Source organism: Coenobita brevimanus, chromosome 71 (assembly GCF_032717465.1).
Source record: "Coenobita brevimanus isolate Jiangsu-jjx chromosome 71, ASM3271746v2, whole genome shotgun sequence".
Lineage (NCBI taxonomy): Eukaryota > Metazoa > Arthropoda > Malacostraca > Decapoda > Coenobitidae > Coenobita > Coenobita brevimanus.
The window spans coordinates 1,264,516-1,280,576 of NC_137024.1; the positions used below are offsets into that span (position 1 = coordinate 1,264,516).

At 41.6% G+C, this 16,061-nt stretch overlaps 1 protein-coding gene across 1 annotated transcript; it reads right to left on the reverse strand.

Annotated features, from left to right (window-relative positions):
• Positions 1 to 3,464: 3,464 nt before the first annotated feature.
• On the reverse strand, positions 3,465 to 11,785 carry LOC145406888 (uncharacterized). The gene is made up of 5 exons (XM_080278002.1): positions 11,771 to 11,785; positions 8,466 to 8,823; positions 7,964 to 8,276; positions 5,792 to 5,934; positions 3,465 to 4,072 (listed from the first exon to the last, which is right to left on the reverse strand). Coding segments are annotated over exons 1-5 (1,281 nt in total). The 5' UTR covers positions 11,772 to 11,785; the 3' UTR covers positions 3,465 to 3,606.
• Positions 11,786 to 16,061: the final 4,276 nt, after the last annotated feature.

Genomic DNA, 16,061 nt, shown 5'->3' on the forward strand with positions numbered 1-16,061 from the left:
ATGACAATGAAAAGCTGAAAGCACATCCAGCCCGCTGCACATCAAGGTCGTAGATGAGGAGGACAGTTGCCGAGTGTGTCTTTTTCGCCGGTAATTCAGCTGTCATTGAGGTGTTGCAGTTCCTCTTCCTTGGCGATTTATCTCTCCTTTTACTTCTAAGTCCCTAGTAGCCTATGTTGCCTGTATCGACTTAATATCGTCATAATTTGTAACAGTCACTTGCAGGAGGGTATTGAGGCGCAACAAGCAAAATAAACCGCTAAGGAAATGGCGCTCTGAATCTCCAAGCACCCTTGAGGCTAGTGTTCAAAGATCGGATCTCATCGACTTTGGAATTTCCTAGCACGTCTTCCTCAGCGATTTATTTGTGCATAACTGCTTGTTATTCCCTTGTATGGATTATACCTCTGTATATCGACAAATAGTGAATACTTTACCTACAAAAATATACAAACGTAGAGATAAAGACGTAAACTGAGGAAGAGGGGCGAGGGAGCCTTCTTAGTCCACGAGTAAACACGTCAGTTAAATATTTTATAGTGCATTGCCCTGGAGAACTCTCCTTACATTCTTCCGTCTAAACATTTTGAAATACTTGAAATTATGAAATATTCTCCACTCACTTACTAATGTGAACGATTATTATTTCCAGTGTTGCAGTAATAAGATGCAAGATTATATAACGTATTACAGTGTGCTTTCGAAAACATTTGCCTAACTAAATTTTGGAAGTGCAACAATCCTCGCTGTGAAACCATCGATCACCGTAGTATTGCACAAGCGCTTATCAGGCTTCCCAGTGCATGGACACGCTCTGACACTAAACTTGACATGTCCTGATTTGACATCCCGGGCATGCCCATGAGAACGAGGATAAAAGTAAATGGGTCAAAGAGGACAACTCTATGACCTTCGTGTTAACAGAGCATCCCTCCTCTTACACCCACATCCAGATGCAGCTGATATAATGATTAAACTGAAATGTAGCCGTAGCACCATTGCAAGTGTTAAAGCTGAAGAGGGTGCTTTTGTGGGAAAAAAAAAAAAAAAATCCTGAGAACATTGAACTGATTTGTGTTGCCCGATTTCCGAGAGGACATCATGCCTAATCACTTCTGGGACATTGTTGATGAAGTGCATTCGATGTGAAACAAAACTGGCAAACAACAAAATACCTACACTAGTTTTCGAAAGATGTTAATTTGCCAGTGCAGCCCAGGAAGGCACCAGTATCGGCCCATAAACCAAGACGTGGGGAAGTACCTACACAGTGGCCTCAGTGTACTTCAGGTTAATCCTGAGGACACACAGCATAATGTGGTAAAATCAATCCAAGACGTTGACTGCTGGCCTGGAAAGCCTTATTTGTCTGTCATTATCCATAACCATCCGCAGCACCTGTTAAAACGAGTGCAGTCTGATGAAATGTTGGGCAGTGAGGGATAATTAGCCTACCACAGAAGTAAGGGTACCCGTCTAAAGAACAAATTTGGTGTGTTTTACTACCACAGAAGTATGGGTAACCGTCTAAAGAACAAATCTGGTGCGTTTTACTACCACAGAAGTAAGGGGCCTGTCTTAAGAAGACAAATCTGGTGTTTTAGCTGCCCGTGCAACACGTAACAGCAGGCAGGAATCCCGCCACTGCAACCACCAAAAATATGTTTCGGCTGTATGGATTTCTCAACTAGTCACTAATATATCAGCTTGGAACCCCACAGCTGATCACCAATTTATATATCAGCTGAGTCGTGACCTCACAGTTGATAAGCAAGGTAACGTTGCTCCTGGTCGAAGTTACTTCCGGCTGACACACTCCACCAAAACGTCTTCTCACACACTGGAGATGGTGGGAATCGGTGTAGAATCCTGTTGAAGGAACTTAGAAGGTAGCGTGTGCAGGTGAACTGAGACTGAGCAAATTAAATCTGTCTTTATTGGCCACAGAAAGATACAACTGCGACACTGAGAGGGCTCAGAGTTATACGTCCCTCTCGTTTGAATGATAAATGCGTTCTGCCTTAGCTGGCCGCCATCCCCTCTGGGTGTGGCGCCGAATCAGCTAAATCAGAGGTGCTAAACCTCCACAGACAACAGGGATTTATACATGAATAGAAGCATCATAACTATACCATGTACATTATACACCTCAATAAAATAGTATTGATTACATTAAAGTATACAAACAAGGCAAATATTCCCCCCAAGACTTTAAACATATATACAGTTCATATTTCCCTATCGCCTTCCCTTTACTCTAGGGTTTGATTAAAAGAAGATGTTCTGACTGCGCATCCTATCCCAAGCCACACTTTACAGTGAAATGGCGTTTGTTGTTTATCATTCATACTATGTTGCATATTGTTAATTGAATAAACAACTTTATATGCAACAATAGTGTGAAATTACAACTAGTCATGGGAAACAATAATGGCACCAGAACAAACAGTGAGTCTGCTAGCACCAGATGGCATCCTCCTTATATTTTTATGAGGATATACCTTATATGCTCATATTTTTATAAGGGAATAATATTCTAAACTCACTGCTGATATGATACAGAAAGTCCTTTGCCGTCTGGTTCCTGGGAAAGGTTAAGAGCAGGACGAGAAAGCTAAGGAGTGATGATAGAGGCGGGATTCTCAAAGGTATTTACAATAAGTTCCCTGTCGTATCCATTATATTATTATTATTATTATCATTTGAAAGAAGGACCAGGAAAGCAGTGTTCAAAACATTTCTATGACCAGTATTTTGGTCGCTTGAGGAGGCTTCCTAGCACCCCTTCCTCAGCTGTTTATTTTTGGATATGTGTGGTTAATATCTTCCTTTCTTTTCAATTGGTACTTCAATGGTCACTACTCCTCTGAACTGTCTGCTTACATCCCTCCACCACCAAGACGGGCGCGTAGCACCCGCCTAGTAACAAACTCTCATCCCTTTTCTGTCCAGCTCTCTAATGCAAGAGTTAACCGTTGCTCCCAGTCTTTCATGAATGCAACAGGTTAACTCTGGAACTATCTCCCTCTGTCTGCATTTCCTACTGCCAATGATCTCCAGTCTTTCAAAAGCAGTGTATCCAGGCATTTCGAAATGAACGGATTTTGAATTTGACTCTCTGCTATTTTGTTTTTGTTTTTTTCTTGGAGGAAACAATTTGCAGGTTCCTGGCCTTTGGTTTTTTTCTTCAATGAATTAAAAAAAATAGTATTGATATAGTTCATATTGATAACAAACAAGAGGATATCGAGGCATACTCTTCAGAATATGTTGTTATATATTTACTGGTATAAATGTTATAGTCTTTTTTACTTGTGTAGAGATAACAATTGGGTAGATGCAGCATTCATGCCAAAAATGCCCTCTTAATTTCAATATATAAACATTTTCTTAAGTCAGAACTACAATCTAAATACACATACATTATTGCTTATATATGTGTGCCGTTGTTGTTATCTATCTATCCACAGTCAGGCGCCTCAATCCCGTAAGGGGTGAACACAGACAAATTGCCTCCACATCGCCCTGTCCCCTGCCATTTCTCTGCCCTCCCCGCAAATTACACACTCCTGTCAAATGACATACAGCTTATGTCCCCCTGTTAAGTTACGCTGCTATAATTCCAGCTTCCATCATTTCGTCGAACATGTCAAGGAATCGAGGTCTCAACAGTCCATCAGACCTCTCACTCATTTTCAGCATAACGTCTTTTCTTTCCTCAGAAAACTTTTCTATACTTTCATCCGTGATGTTCATCATGTCAGGAGCGTCTTCAGGTTCACTTAAGACAATTGGAATAAGGAATAACCCAGACAAACAGCCGAAGATCATCCGGCGCCGAAACTCTTCTTGAAGCTCTTGATGCGTAAAGGGAACAGGAAAGTCAGCATCGGCCAATACCCCACTGAACGAATCGTAGTAGGTCTTGAGGAACTCCTGCAGGTTGTCTTTACGAACAGGGCCATTGAAGCTGGAGTACAAGAAGTAGTTAAGGTCGAGGGCAGGAGAGACTTTTCGCATAACCTGCAGGTCCACCAGCATCACCTCCACGGGTTTACCATCATCATCATATCTGGCGGGCACAAGTTGAAAAATTAATGTGGGGTTTTATCTGTGTCTGTAAGTACTTATGACTGACTGGGTGACCGCAGATAGAAAAAAAAAAGTGTGAATAAGCGTTGCGTCAGTGAATGAGGATAAGTGTGAGCACAAACAATCAAGTGAATGAGAATGATAAAGAGCAGATGAAACTGAGACTGAGGGATACATATCTGGTGAGTTCAACGTGTGTGAGAGAAATCATGAGCATGAATGTGCATGAGACAGAAAGGAAGCGAGTGATAATGGTAGGTGGGAAAGGGTGGGAAAGAATTCCCCTTGTCTATTCATTCATTCATAGGGCTGGATATGGTCTGGTCAACGAGGGTGGGGGGCTGACAGGAGATGGGGTTTCGACAAGGTGAGAGGAGGAGTCTCCCTGCCAGGTGGCTATGGGCTTGATTGATCTTCTTCCAACTGCCAGCGAGGCATGGCGGCAGCCACGTGAGTTTTGCCCACACCTTTGGCAAGGTGGGCACACCTACACTCAGTGGAGGCAGACACCTACAGTATGAGCGGGCGATCAAGGCGCATCCAATGTAGGTGAAGCAAGTGCGATGTGGCTGGTTCACGTCCCAGCTGGTAATGTGTGTTGGAGCTGTGTGGGTGCATTTGTACACGGCACACCTGTCCACGCAGCTTTTACGTGAGTGATGTGGGTGCACCTGGTTGTGTTCCAAGGACTACACTGGAGTCTTTTGTAAGTCAGTTCAAAAATGCTACTACAAAAACCGCAGATTCCACTGGGATACTTGCATGACGACCCGGAAACTTGGGGAGAAAATTAAAGGTATGTAAAGGGACAAGAAATACTCAGAATGATGATGATGACTGAGGAGTTGTACTGAATCAGGAGCACCGTGGACGGCACATGAAGAATGAACACTAGCTCCAATTCTTTTGGTTCTTTTCTGGAAGAGTTGTCCCAGCACTGCCTTGTACACCCAACACCTACATTCCGTGGTGTTTACGATTATGGAACACCCAATTGAGCATCTATTTTTTTTTTTTTTTTTGGGGGGGGAGGGACCCAAATGCTAATCAGCTGCTTCCTATCTGTTGCACGTATACTTGAAAATGTTTGATTTCAACAGTCATAAGATTCTGCTTTGGGGTTGCTGCAGTTTGCCAGTTAATCAACGAATTTCAAAATACTCGGATCCCCTCTAAATACTGACCAATATCATCGAGACACTTTCCTATAGCCTATCATCCTCAAAAGAACCATGAGGCAAGGTTGGTAGTATGAAAATTCAGGACTTCAACTTCGTGGACATCCCTTAATAATAATAATAATAAAGATGATGATGATAATGATGATGATGATGATGATGATGATGACGATGATGATGGCGAGGACTACGACGATGATAATGATGACAACGACGATGACGATGATGATGGTGACGATGATGCTGATCATTACGACAACGACGACGACGACGATGATGATGATGATGATGATGATGACGACGACGATGACGATGATGATGATGACGACAACGACGATGATAATGATGATGATGATGATGAAGATGATGATAGTGACGATGATGGCGACGACTACGACGATGATAATGATGATGACAATAGCAGTGATGACAAAGATGGCGATGATGGTGTTGATGATGATGATGATAACGGAGACAACAGCGACGATGATGATGGTAACGATGATGCCGATGCTTCGTACCTGAACAAAACATTGTTGTTCCAGCAGTCCCCGTGTGTTAAAACTGCAAACTTGGAATCCACATGAAACAATTCCAAAAATGTATCCATAGTAGCCTCCTTGGTGTCCCTGATCCACTTCGCCACGTTCTCATAATTCGGAACCTCGAGGGAGAAAAAATATATTACTGGGAAGAACTGCATTTTTTTTTTTTCTGTCACTGAGCTTCATAAACAAAAGCCGCATATGTACGAAAATCTAGGTCAAGTTAAAGTCACGAAGAAGTGCTATGGAAAAGACGCAGAGATGTAGTATTGTTTTTTGTTATTCCTCTCCCTGAAGTACGGAAAAAATACTGTATGAAAATCTGTCAAATTAAGATGAAGAAATTATAGCCAGACACACAAATATACCTTCTTTATCTTGGCCTAAAACTGGCATCTCTCAGTCTTGAATACTGATTTACTGGTACAGATTAATGTTAGAATATGTTGCTATACTCTTCTTACTCCAACTTGGCCTAGATTTTCGTTCTCTTCGGCTTATTTCCCGTAGCTCAGTGGCAGACAAAAGACAATGCTACGGCTCTGCATCCTTTCCACAGGACTGTACCGTGACTAAGACCATGTTTTTGTGCTAATCTATTGCTACAATTCAGCATTCAAGACGGGGAGATAGCAGTTTTAGGGCAAGTTAGAGTAAAAAGAGTATAGTCACGAAGAAGTGCTATGGAAAGGATGTTAACTCCACAGCACTGTCTTCGTCTGTCACTGAGTTATATAGGCTGCTACAACAGGACGAAAATCTAGACCGGGTTAAGGTGAACGGAGTATAGTGCGATACAGTATTCTCAAACAAGAGGATAATGAGAGGATAACCGATTGCAGAGTAAATCGGTACAGAAAAGGCGTCACGAAATTTGCATAAGTGATACGTCAAGGGGTTGAATTATCAGTCTTGAGGCGGTATTCTCGTGTTGTTAGGAAGCTCACTAACAACTCTTCCTTACCGATTTAGTTTTGATTCTGCCACGCAACATATTCCTGTGTGTTATTCGTGCAATCTATATCGATATTGGAAAGATATATGCAGCAAGAACATAGCACATTAATGGGTTTGGAAAATAAATCGTTAAAGAAGAGGTGATAGGGAGCCTCCTTACTCAACGAGACTACTGCCCCTGGTAATTGATTGGATAAGATAACGTGAACAAGGCCTCATACTCTCATTGGATAAGGGAGCTCCCTAACCCCTCTTCCTTAGCGATTTGTTTTTGGATATGACTGGTTAATATCTTTCTGTAATTTACCTACGTAGATTATGGCCAGATTGGAAGGGTTTATATATCACAGAAGAGTAAGGTGTAATAAACAAAATAAATCGCTTAGAAAATGGTGTTAGGGAGCTTCCGATCACTGATAGGAAAATTCGTTGTACTTTTTAAATCTAATTTGGCTCAAATTTTTTCCCTTCGCAAGTTACGTAGCTCAGTGCCAGGAAAGGACTATACTGCGGCTCTACAGTACATACTCTCCTTTGCACTTCTTCGTGACTAGCACCAGAATTTAAAGTTACTCTAGTGTTGCAGCTCAGAATTCAAATTGGAGAGATGGATATTTTAGGCCTTTTTATTTATTTATTTATTTTTTAATGCAGGGACAGAACCAAAGACACCAGATTATCGCTTTAGCAGAAGAGTGGATGGCTACAACTCCAGGAAAATTTTAACCAATACCTATACATGCTGCTGTATGGAACTCTCACTTAAAAAACACACACACACATACACACAAACTCTCTCTCTCTCTCTCTCTCTCTCTCTCACACACACACACACACACACACACACACACACACACAGATACACACACACACACACACACAATCAAGACAAAATAAATAATAACTGGAAAGAAATGGAAAATGAGTGTAAAAAGTGAGAGGTGATTTAAACCTTCCAGTGAGAGCATCTGAGTGGCCTCAACAACAGACGAAATTGTGTAGCTTGTGTTCAGATAAATAAATAAATAAATACACAAATATTATGTGACAAAATTGTAATATAAGATCAACATTACATACTTCATTTCCAGAATTAGTAGTAGTAGTAGTAATAATAATAATAATAATAATAATAATGATAATAATAACAGAGAGAAAGAGAGAAGGGTAAGAGCAATTAGGAATACTAACCTTTTCCATAATCATAGCTGCAGCTTCCATCTGCCCTTCCATCATTTTCTTGAAAAGCACGTGGATACTCTCATCCATTATCCACTTGTCAACAAGAATTGGCCAAGTTTTCTGCATGTCTTTGTTGGGCAGTGCTGCTTCCATGAGGACAGACGCAGCGTGTAGCTTACCCATTTCCTGCAACACCAGCGTGGCGTGGGGCACATCCATCCCTCGCCGTCTGTCATACATCTTAAATCCTCGAGGCCGTAAATCTTCCAACATTATTGCCTCCTTCCACTTCTCCAGACACGAGGCGAACCCCCTGGGAAACCTGACAGTGCCGTGGGACACAGTTTTTTGTTTAATAGATTTATATCGTTTTGCCACATTCAATATGACTTTCATTAACTAAAAACATCATAGAGCTTGTAATAACTGGAAAACAATTTAAATGTCAATAATAATATTAATAATAATAATAATAATAATAATAATAACAATAATAATAATAAATTCTTACCGTAGGTCCGTAATCCCATGCTGTCTCAAAGCCTCATTAAGTTTTCCCGCTATTTCCAAGTAGCACGTCGATTCCTTCACGAATATATCATGTATCATGTCCCCCATGCTGAAAGTCTGGTCCTGAGGCAAAGGATGTGTGATTTTAGCTACGTAACTGGTCTCCTTCTCCTCTTCACCCTCTCTGTACCGCACCATCACGCCTGTCACGATACACGCATAGTTGTCGCCCTTCTTCGTGAAATCCTCCACCCTGAAGGAGACCAAGCTGGCAGAGTCCCCCTTGTCTGCTTTCAGTGTGGCCTTCACCAGCGCCTCCGTCACCAGGCATCGGTTGTTGGTGGTGGGTGCCGCAGACACTGAGGATGTGCATAATAAACGGTGATATTTATGTTGCCTTTGAGTTACTGTAACAGACCATCCTTAATCATAAATTGCCTAAGCAGTTCAATATCTGTTTCATAATTATACAGATCATGTTAACCTTAGTAGCAGTAGTAGTAGTAGTAGTAGTAGTAGAAGTAGTAGTAATAGTGGTAGTGGTAATAGTAGTAGTAGTAGTTGTAGAAGTCACAGTAGCAGTGGTGGGGTGATGGTAGTGGTGGTGGTGGTGGTGGTGTCAGTAGTAGTAGTAGTAGTAGTAGTAGTAGTTATAGTAATAATAATAATAATAATAATAATAATAAAAATAATAACAAGCCAGTAGGCGATGATGGCCAGCTCTAAGTGGACCAAGCTTTGCTAGCGAGTGGAAGTGAGTTTCGACACTAAAAGTCATTTCTATATGGAGGTACTCCAGTGCAACATTCCACCCAAGAATCATGGCCCTTGCTTAATGATCTTTGGAACCTTAGCATTTCACGCAAGGAAGGTCTTAATTTTAGCGCTTTTCGTATTTTCTGCACTTGATGACTTTTGATCCCTGACCTGGCTGAATTAGGTCATGCATGTACGAAGCAAATTTGTAGTACTCATTAACCTCTATAAGCATGCAAAGTTTCATTCGATTCCATCCTCCCACTGTGGAGCTAGGGAACTTGAAGTTTGTGGAATGGCCCACAAGAGGTACAACTTCTAAGAGGCGCTGCCAGCAATTAGAAGTGAGTTTTGACACCATATGTCATTTTGGTATGGAGGTACTCCAGTGCAACATTCCACCCAAGAATCATGACCCTGGCTTAATAATCTTCGGCGCTTTAGCAGTTCACACGAACATAGTCGTGAATTTAGCCATTTTCACCATTTTTGCATTTGATGACCACTGACCCCTGACCTGGTTCATGTAGCACATAGGTGTACAATAGGAAGTTGTAGTACTTGTCAGTACCTAAAAGCATGCTGTTTCATTCAATTCCATCAAGCTGCTGAGGAACTAAGAGGCATTTCTGAAAACCAGTACTGGTTGCTAGGGTCTCTGAGGCCAATCTTTGCAGAGTTGGCACTCGAAAACTAGAGAGAAGGGAAAAATAGATGCCACACTTCTGATAGGAAAAGACCTCAAGATTACGCTTAAAGAAGTCAGAGCATTCTATGCCCATTAGTAATGCTTCTACAGCTCAGAACGTGAAAAGTACGAAAACAGCGGGTTTTCGGCGATTGCTAGGCAACTACTTGTTGCCTAGTAACCAAAATCTTGCGGATACAACTAGGTCATAGGCTGGTCATTATGTCCGAGTTTGGTCGGAATTGGTTAATTCTGAAGGGTAGAAGTGCCTGCCACAATTAAACAAGAAATAAAGAACAGATGAAAGAAAATGCAACTAATAATAAGGGCAGCATGGGCCTGGCCAATAATAATAATAATAATCAGATATTCATTACTTTCGGAACGCACAAGGGGCAGCGAGTGCAACACCCATGCCCTGAACTCGTTCTAATTGCCAAATATGACCGTTGCCCTGTGACCTTGACCTCCAGCCGATTGTTCTCATATTACATATCATCGAACGATCTTTTACATCCACTGACACACACACACACACACCCCACCCTACACCAGCAGCCAGAGCCATTCTCGCTGTGTATAATATACCACCAGCTGAGCTCATAATGGAGCGCTTTTTACGGACGACTCTTTATGCACGAGAATGTTAAGGCGTAATGTACAAAATAAATCGCACAAAGGTAGGCTACTACGGAGTCCAAAATGCCACTTAAAATACAGCCGTCAGTATTTACATTATAATATATTTCACAAATTATTTTCTCGACAACCAAAGGTGCTGGAGAGGGACGCCTTCACGTGGTGGCACTGATATGACCAGGCGGCTCAACTGCTCGGTTATACATACGTCCCTCAGCTACTTCTCTATCGCACAAATGGAGGATGGGGAACTGCAGGAAGAAAATTCAAGCCTGTAGCCCACTGGGTTCACATTCCAGATGAACCTGGGGCTACAACAAAAAAAACTACTATCGCCACCACCATCAGTACTACCACCGCCACTACTACTACCGCCATACCACCACAACTACTGCTACCACTACTCGACCATCGGAAACCCTGCCATTTCCGTCCCTTGCCTCCGTCACAACAGCCGCCAACAAGGGCCAGACGTGGTATTCTGGAACATACGGTCGAATCGCCCTCGTAACTCTCCTTCCCTTGCCCTTCCTACTAAAATTATACAGTATTTTCACGTATATTTTCCTCTCGCAGCAAAGATTCTACGTCCCCGCACTTCCCGCCAGACATTGAGTCACTCAGCCGAAACAAATTACGTCACTTCCGCCAAAACAAATTGCATCACTACTGCGAAGGGACTGCAAGTTTATTTAAGAATCCCTCCCTAGTATTCACAAAAATACTTACGATCAGTTCAATATCATAACTAGACTTCATTCATCATCATTTGGCCAGATTTCCACATTTTGTATCATGGAACACGTAGCTCAGTGGCAGAGTAGGAAAATACTTCGGCTCTCATGTGGTTACATCACTTCCTTTCTACATCGTCCTGACTAGCACCAGAGCCTACTCTAGGGTTCATCTGTTGCTACAAAATTTCAGCACTGAAGACGAAGAGGTTATTTTCGACCCAGTTAATGTGAAAACCGTAGATGAGTCACATAATTAATCTCCTACGCTGTAAAAGATTGTTTGTGTATACGTTTCTCTTCACTTGCGCAACAAAACTAATGTGAGCAGTTAACGTGCAAAGTACGTAAAAACAACATGCATCCTTGTTTTAATTATGTGTTACGTTTATCTCAGCAAATATGACAAGTTTAAGTTTTCAGCAGACATTACACTTTCGCGCCGTGATGTGACGTAATATGCCTCACTCAAATAACTGCTACACTTACTCTTTGACTAGTGGCAATGAGATGTCGCGTTGCACTACTCCCTGCGTCCGCGGCTCCAGTGACAGTGAAAGGCTGAGAAGTGAGACCACCAAGGCCATAGATGAGGAGGACAGTTGCCAAGCGTGCCTTTTTCATTTCAGCTGCCATTGGAGTTGTTGCAGTTCTTTTTCCTTGGCGATTTATCTCTCCTTTTACTTTAAAGTCTTTAGTGTGTTATCTGTATCTACTTAATATCGGAATAATTTGTAACAGTCGCATACAGGAGGATATTGAGGTGCGACAAGCAAAATAAATCGCTCGGAAAAGGCACTCTGAATATCCATCGACCTTTGAGGCTAGTATTCAAAGGTCGGATCTCATCAACTTAGAGATTCCAAACACGTCATCCTCAGCGATTTTTTTTTTTTTTTTTGCATAACTTCTTATCCCCTTGCATTATATCGACAACTGTTGGATATTTAACCTACAAAAATATATAAAGGTAGAGATAAAAGCGTAAACTGAGGAAGAAGGGGGAAGGAGCCACGGGTAAACACGTCAGAGTTGAATATTTTACAGTGCATTACTCTAGAGAAGTCTCATTTCCCAGCGGTATGGCCTGTACAGGATTCCCAATGTCTGGCGAAAAGTCGGGCACAAAAGTGGGGGTGGCTGGCACGGATTTAAAATTTACACCATCACTGCCTGCTCGGCGTTCAGCGTCTTTTGATGTATGGCGCGTCGAAATCCGAGGGAGTCAAATGTGGACACACACACACACACACACACAACGCTTACAAGTCGCTTACAAGTATTCGCACAGTATTAATGATGCTTTTGGGGATACTGTTCACTCGCTCTGGTGTTCTCGTCGGTTCAAGAAGCTCCGTAAAACCTCTATCTTCCTAAGCGATTTATTTTTGGATGTGTGTGATTAGTATCCTTTTGTACGTCGTGTGTGTGTGTGTGTGTGTGTGTGTGTGTGTGTGTGTGTGTGTGTTACGATACTTGATTAGATAAAACGCCAGCACTCTTGACTATCTAGGGGACTTAATTGCTTTTAACACTTTTTCTCTAGCGGTTTATCCTGGCAATAAACCTCAGTATTTTCTTTCAAGCCGCCTACATCCTTCAAACACCAATACATCTGATACCGAACGAGTGAACAACAACATTTCATATACAGTATAGACAAGACAGCTTCCTAAATTACAGAAATACAAATGTTGGGCAGCTGTGTAAGTGAAGAGGGGTCGTAATATTAGAGGCTATGGAGATTACGTAACGCATCTTTCTTGGCGATTTATTCTGCACATCACCCCCTTATATCCGACGGTACATTATTGATTCGAGCTACGCCGGTATTAAAGCAAACCATAACTTTCAGGAGAATTTTAAAGCGTAATATGCAAAATAAATCACTGAGGAGGAGGTGCTACGAACCATCCCGCGCAACTTAAAATAGGACCCTTAGGAAACCTTAACATATCCTCATGTGTTATTTATATAGTTTTCACAGAGTAGTTTGTATCAAGAGTACACAAGCGGATACTAAGGCGCAATGTTCAAAATAAATCGCTATGGAAAAGATGTAACGATATCTTAGCAGCCTCCCCCAGAAGGATTAAAAATGTTTATAGATACGCCCCAGGATGGCACTAATGTTACCAAGGTCACACATACGGGAAGGGAGCTGGGGGCGTGACTCACTCTGCAATGGGAATTATCTTACCAAACAAACATACAGTACTTCTGAGCGGGGAATACAGGATCTTACCAAACACACACACTTCTAAACGGGGAATAAACACGATCTAACTAAACGAGCATAATTTGTGTGGCGCTCTGTTGGTGAACGCTGTGACGCTGCGACAGATGCACTAAATAAACTCTCATCACTCTAGCATGACCCTAATTACCATCTCTCCATCTTGGGTACAGTACAGCAACAAGAGATTAACATTTGAATATGATGACAGTCACGCAGAAGTGCTATGGAAAGGAAGTAAACTGGTAGCAGCCTAGTGTCCGTTTCTACCACTGAGTTACGTGAAAAAAAGCTACATAAGCATGACAATATGGGCCAAGTAAAGGTGAAAGGTCTACAGCTGATTAACAAAACACAAAAACGCAAGTCAGGGTGATGAGACGCGCTTGTCATGATGATGCGTGGAAGTCTCGCCAAGGACGCCCATGTAGCCTCTGTGACTGACGGTGGTACAGGAGGGTCCGCAACACCTATTCCTCAGCTTTCTCTTGCATGATATTTGGAATTAATGTCGAGAAAGCTTACATGAGAAACAAACAAGAAATTAGTTGGGAATAAATCGCAACGGAAAAGGCGTTACGAAGTCATCAAAGCCAACTATTATTCACTTTCACCTGGCCCATATTTCCGTCATCTCGCAGCCTATTTCCTGTAGTTCAATGGCAAAATAAGAGTGCTACGGGTCTACATCCTTTCCATAATGCTTCTTCATGACTAGCATCATTTTCTAGTGTTTAGTTGTTCTAGTAGTTCAGCATTTAAGATGTGAAGATGGCAATTTTAGGCCTAGCTGAAGTACGCAGAGTACAGTAATATGGCCTTGAGGATCATATGGTTGGTCCTGGAGCGTCCTATCACCTCTTCCCTATTTAACTGATTAAATTATTTATTGCTGTATAGAGTACCGAACATATACAACAAAGGGAAACAGTGGGTCTTACCACACACCCCTTCAGTAAATAGACATGGAGTAACACACAGTATATACCGTAAAATGTAAAGGAATTCATAAGATATATCACACACAGGAGAGACAAGTACCCCTAGAGCGGCATAGAAGCATAAGTACAGCAGCACTTGCCACAGCCTGGGATGACATCACACTGCCTTATCACTGGGTCATATCAGAGGCCCTGATGGGTCACTACGTTATATGGTGTCGGTGAATGTTGGCGAAGCACACCTACCTACATGACATCACCCTCTCTCACTCTCTCAACTTCTGTTTGTATTTTTTTTTTTTTTAATTATACATGTCCTTCACGGGTACACTCTAGTGCTTACTCTTATACTGGCTTAAGCAGTATATTTGTGAGCGGCTGTGTCTAGGCCATGGACGCCGTTGTCCACGGTGTCAGTATACGAGCGATTGAAGAATACCAGCTATTTGTATATGTAACTATACATGCAATGCATGTGATGCTTTCTAGAACCTTGGAACAAATTCAGGATATTCACGGAGAATAAAAATTAACACATTTTCATTGATTAACCACGAAATTTGCTCGGTCAGCGTAATAAGTTTGTTTCTATACAGATATTTCACAATGAGGACAATACTTTATATATATATATATATATATATATATATATATATATATATATATATATATATATATATTACACCTCAACATCCTCTTATATGTTGCTGATGCAAACTATGCTGATTTTAACATTATATGAAATACACGGTAATATTAAGGTGTATTGGTGCTACTTCGCAGTCTTGTATGTGATATATCTTACGAATTTCTTTATATTTTATAGCATATACTAGATCTACTAAATATATATTACTCCATCTCTATTTGCCAAAGGGCATGTGACAAGACTTTTTTTTTTTTTTTTTTTTTTTTTAAGGGAGGAGGGCTACTGGGGCTATAGCTCTGGGAATCCCCTCACATAAGAGGCCTCCACAAGATTGAATCCTTATCTTAGAAATTTCACTGCTGTGTGTCCTGTTCAGGCTAGGTAGCTTAAAATGTGGTGCGTGTCTAAGGAGAAAATTGTGTACTTGTACCCGTACAGATTAAGGAAACAATTGTACTTCCCCTCTCCTAAAACACCCCAGACTCATCTCCGAAATACCATACTCATCTGTGGATAGAGGAGAGCCGTAGACCCACACACGGGGAGTTTCACATATCCCAGAACCAGTAACCTTTTGGCTCACACTTTCTCGGCCTATTAAGGAGCCTCCATAAGATGCTGTCCCCCAAGGCCCCCACAACTCTTAATCTGCCTCTAGCGAAGACAGAAGTTTAGAGGATGAAGTGCATGAAAGGGTACAACAGGGAAGAAAGGTTGCACGTCTACTGAAAAATTACGTGTTATGGAATGGGGAAGTGAGAATGGGAAAAAAAAAAAAAAAAAAAAGTCACTGCATGATTGTAATGTGATCCCAACTCTAACATGTGAAACTGTTGAAACGACAAGAAACAATAGTGGGAGAGGTGGTTATGTATTATATTTGAGAGGAACATGAGTAGTCAGATGAGGGAGTCAGAGGAAGTGAAGAAGCATTATGGTGTTGATGAGGATATT

Bases quoted from the DNA above. Each gene is read 5' to 3' on its own strand.
- LOC145406888 (XM_080278002.1), bottom strand. The intron at 5,935-7,963 runs GTTAGTATTCCT...TTCTCCCTCGAG, and splicing joins CAGCTATGATTATGGAAAAG to GTTCCGAATTATGAGAACGT. The intron at 4,073-5,791 runs GTACGAAGCATC...TGTGCCCGCCAG, and splicing joins AACAACAATGTTTTGTTCAG to ATATGATGATGATGGTAAAC.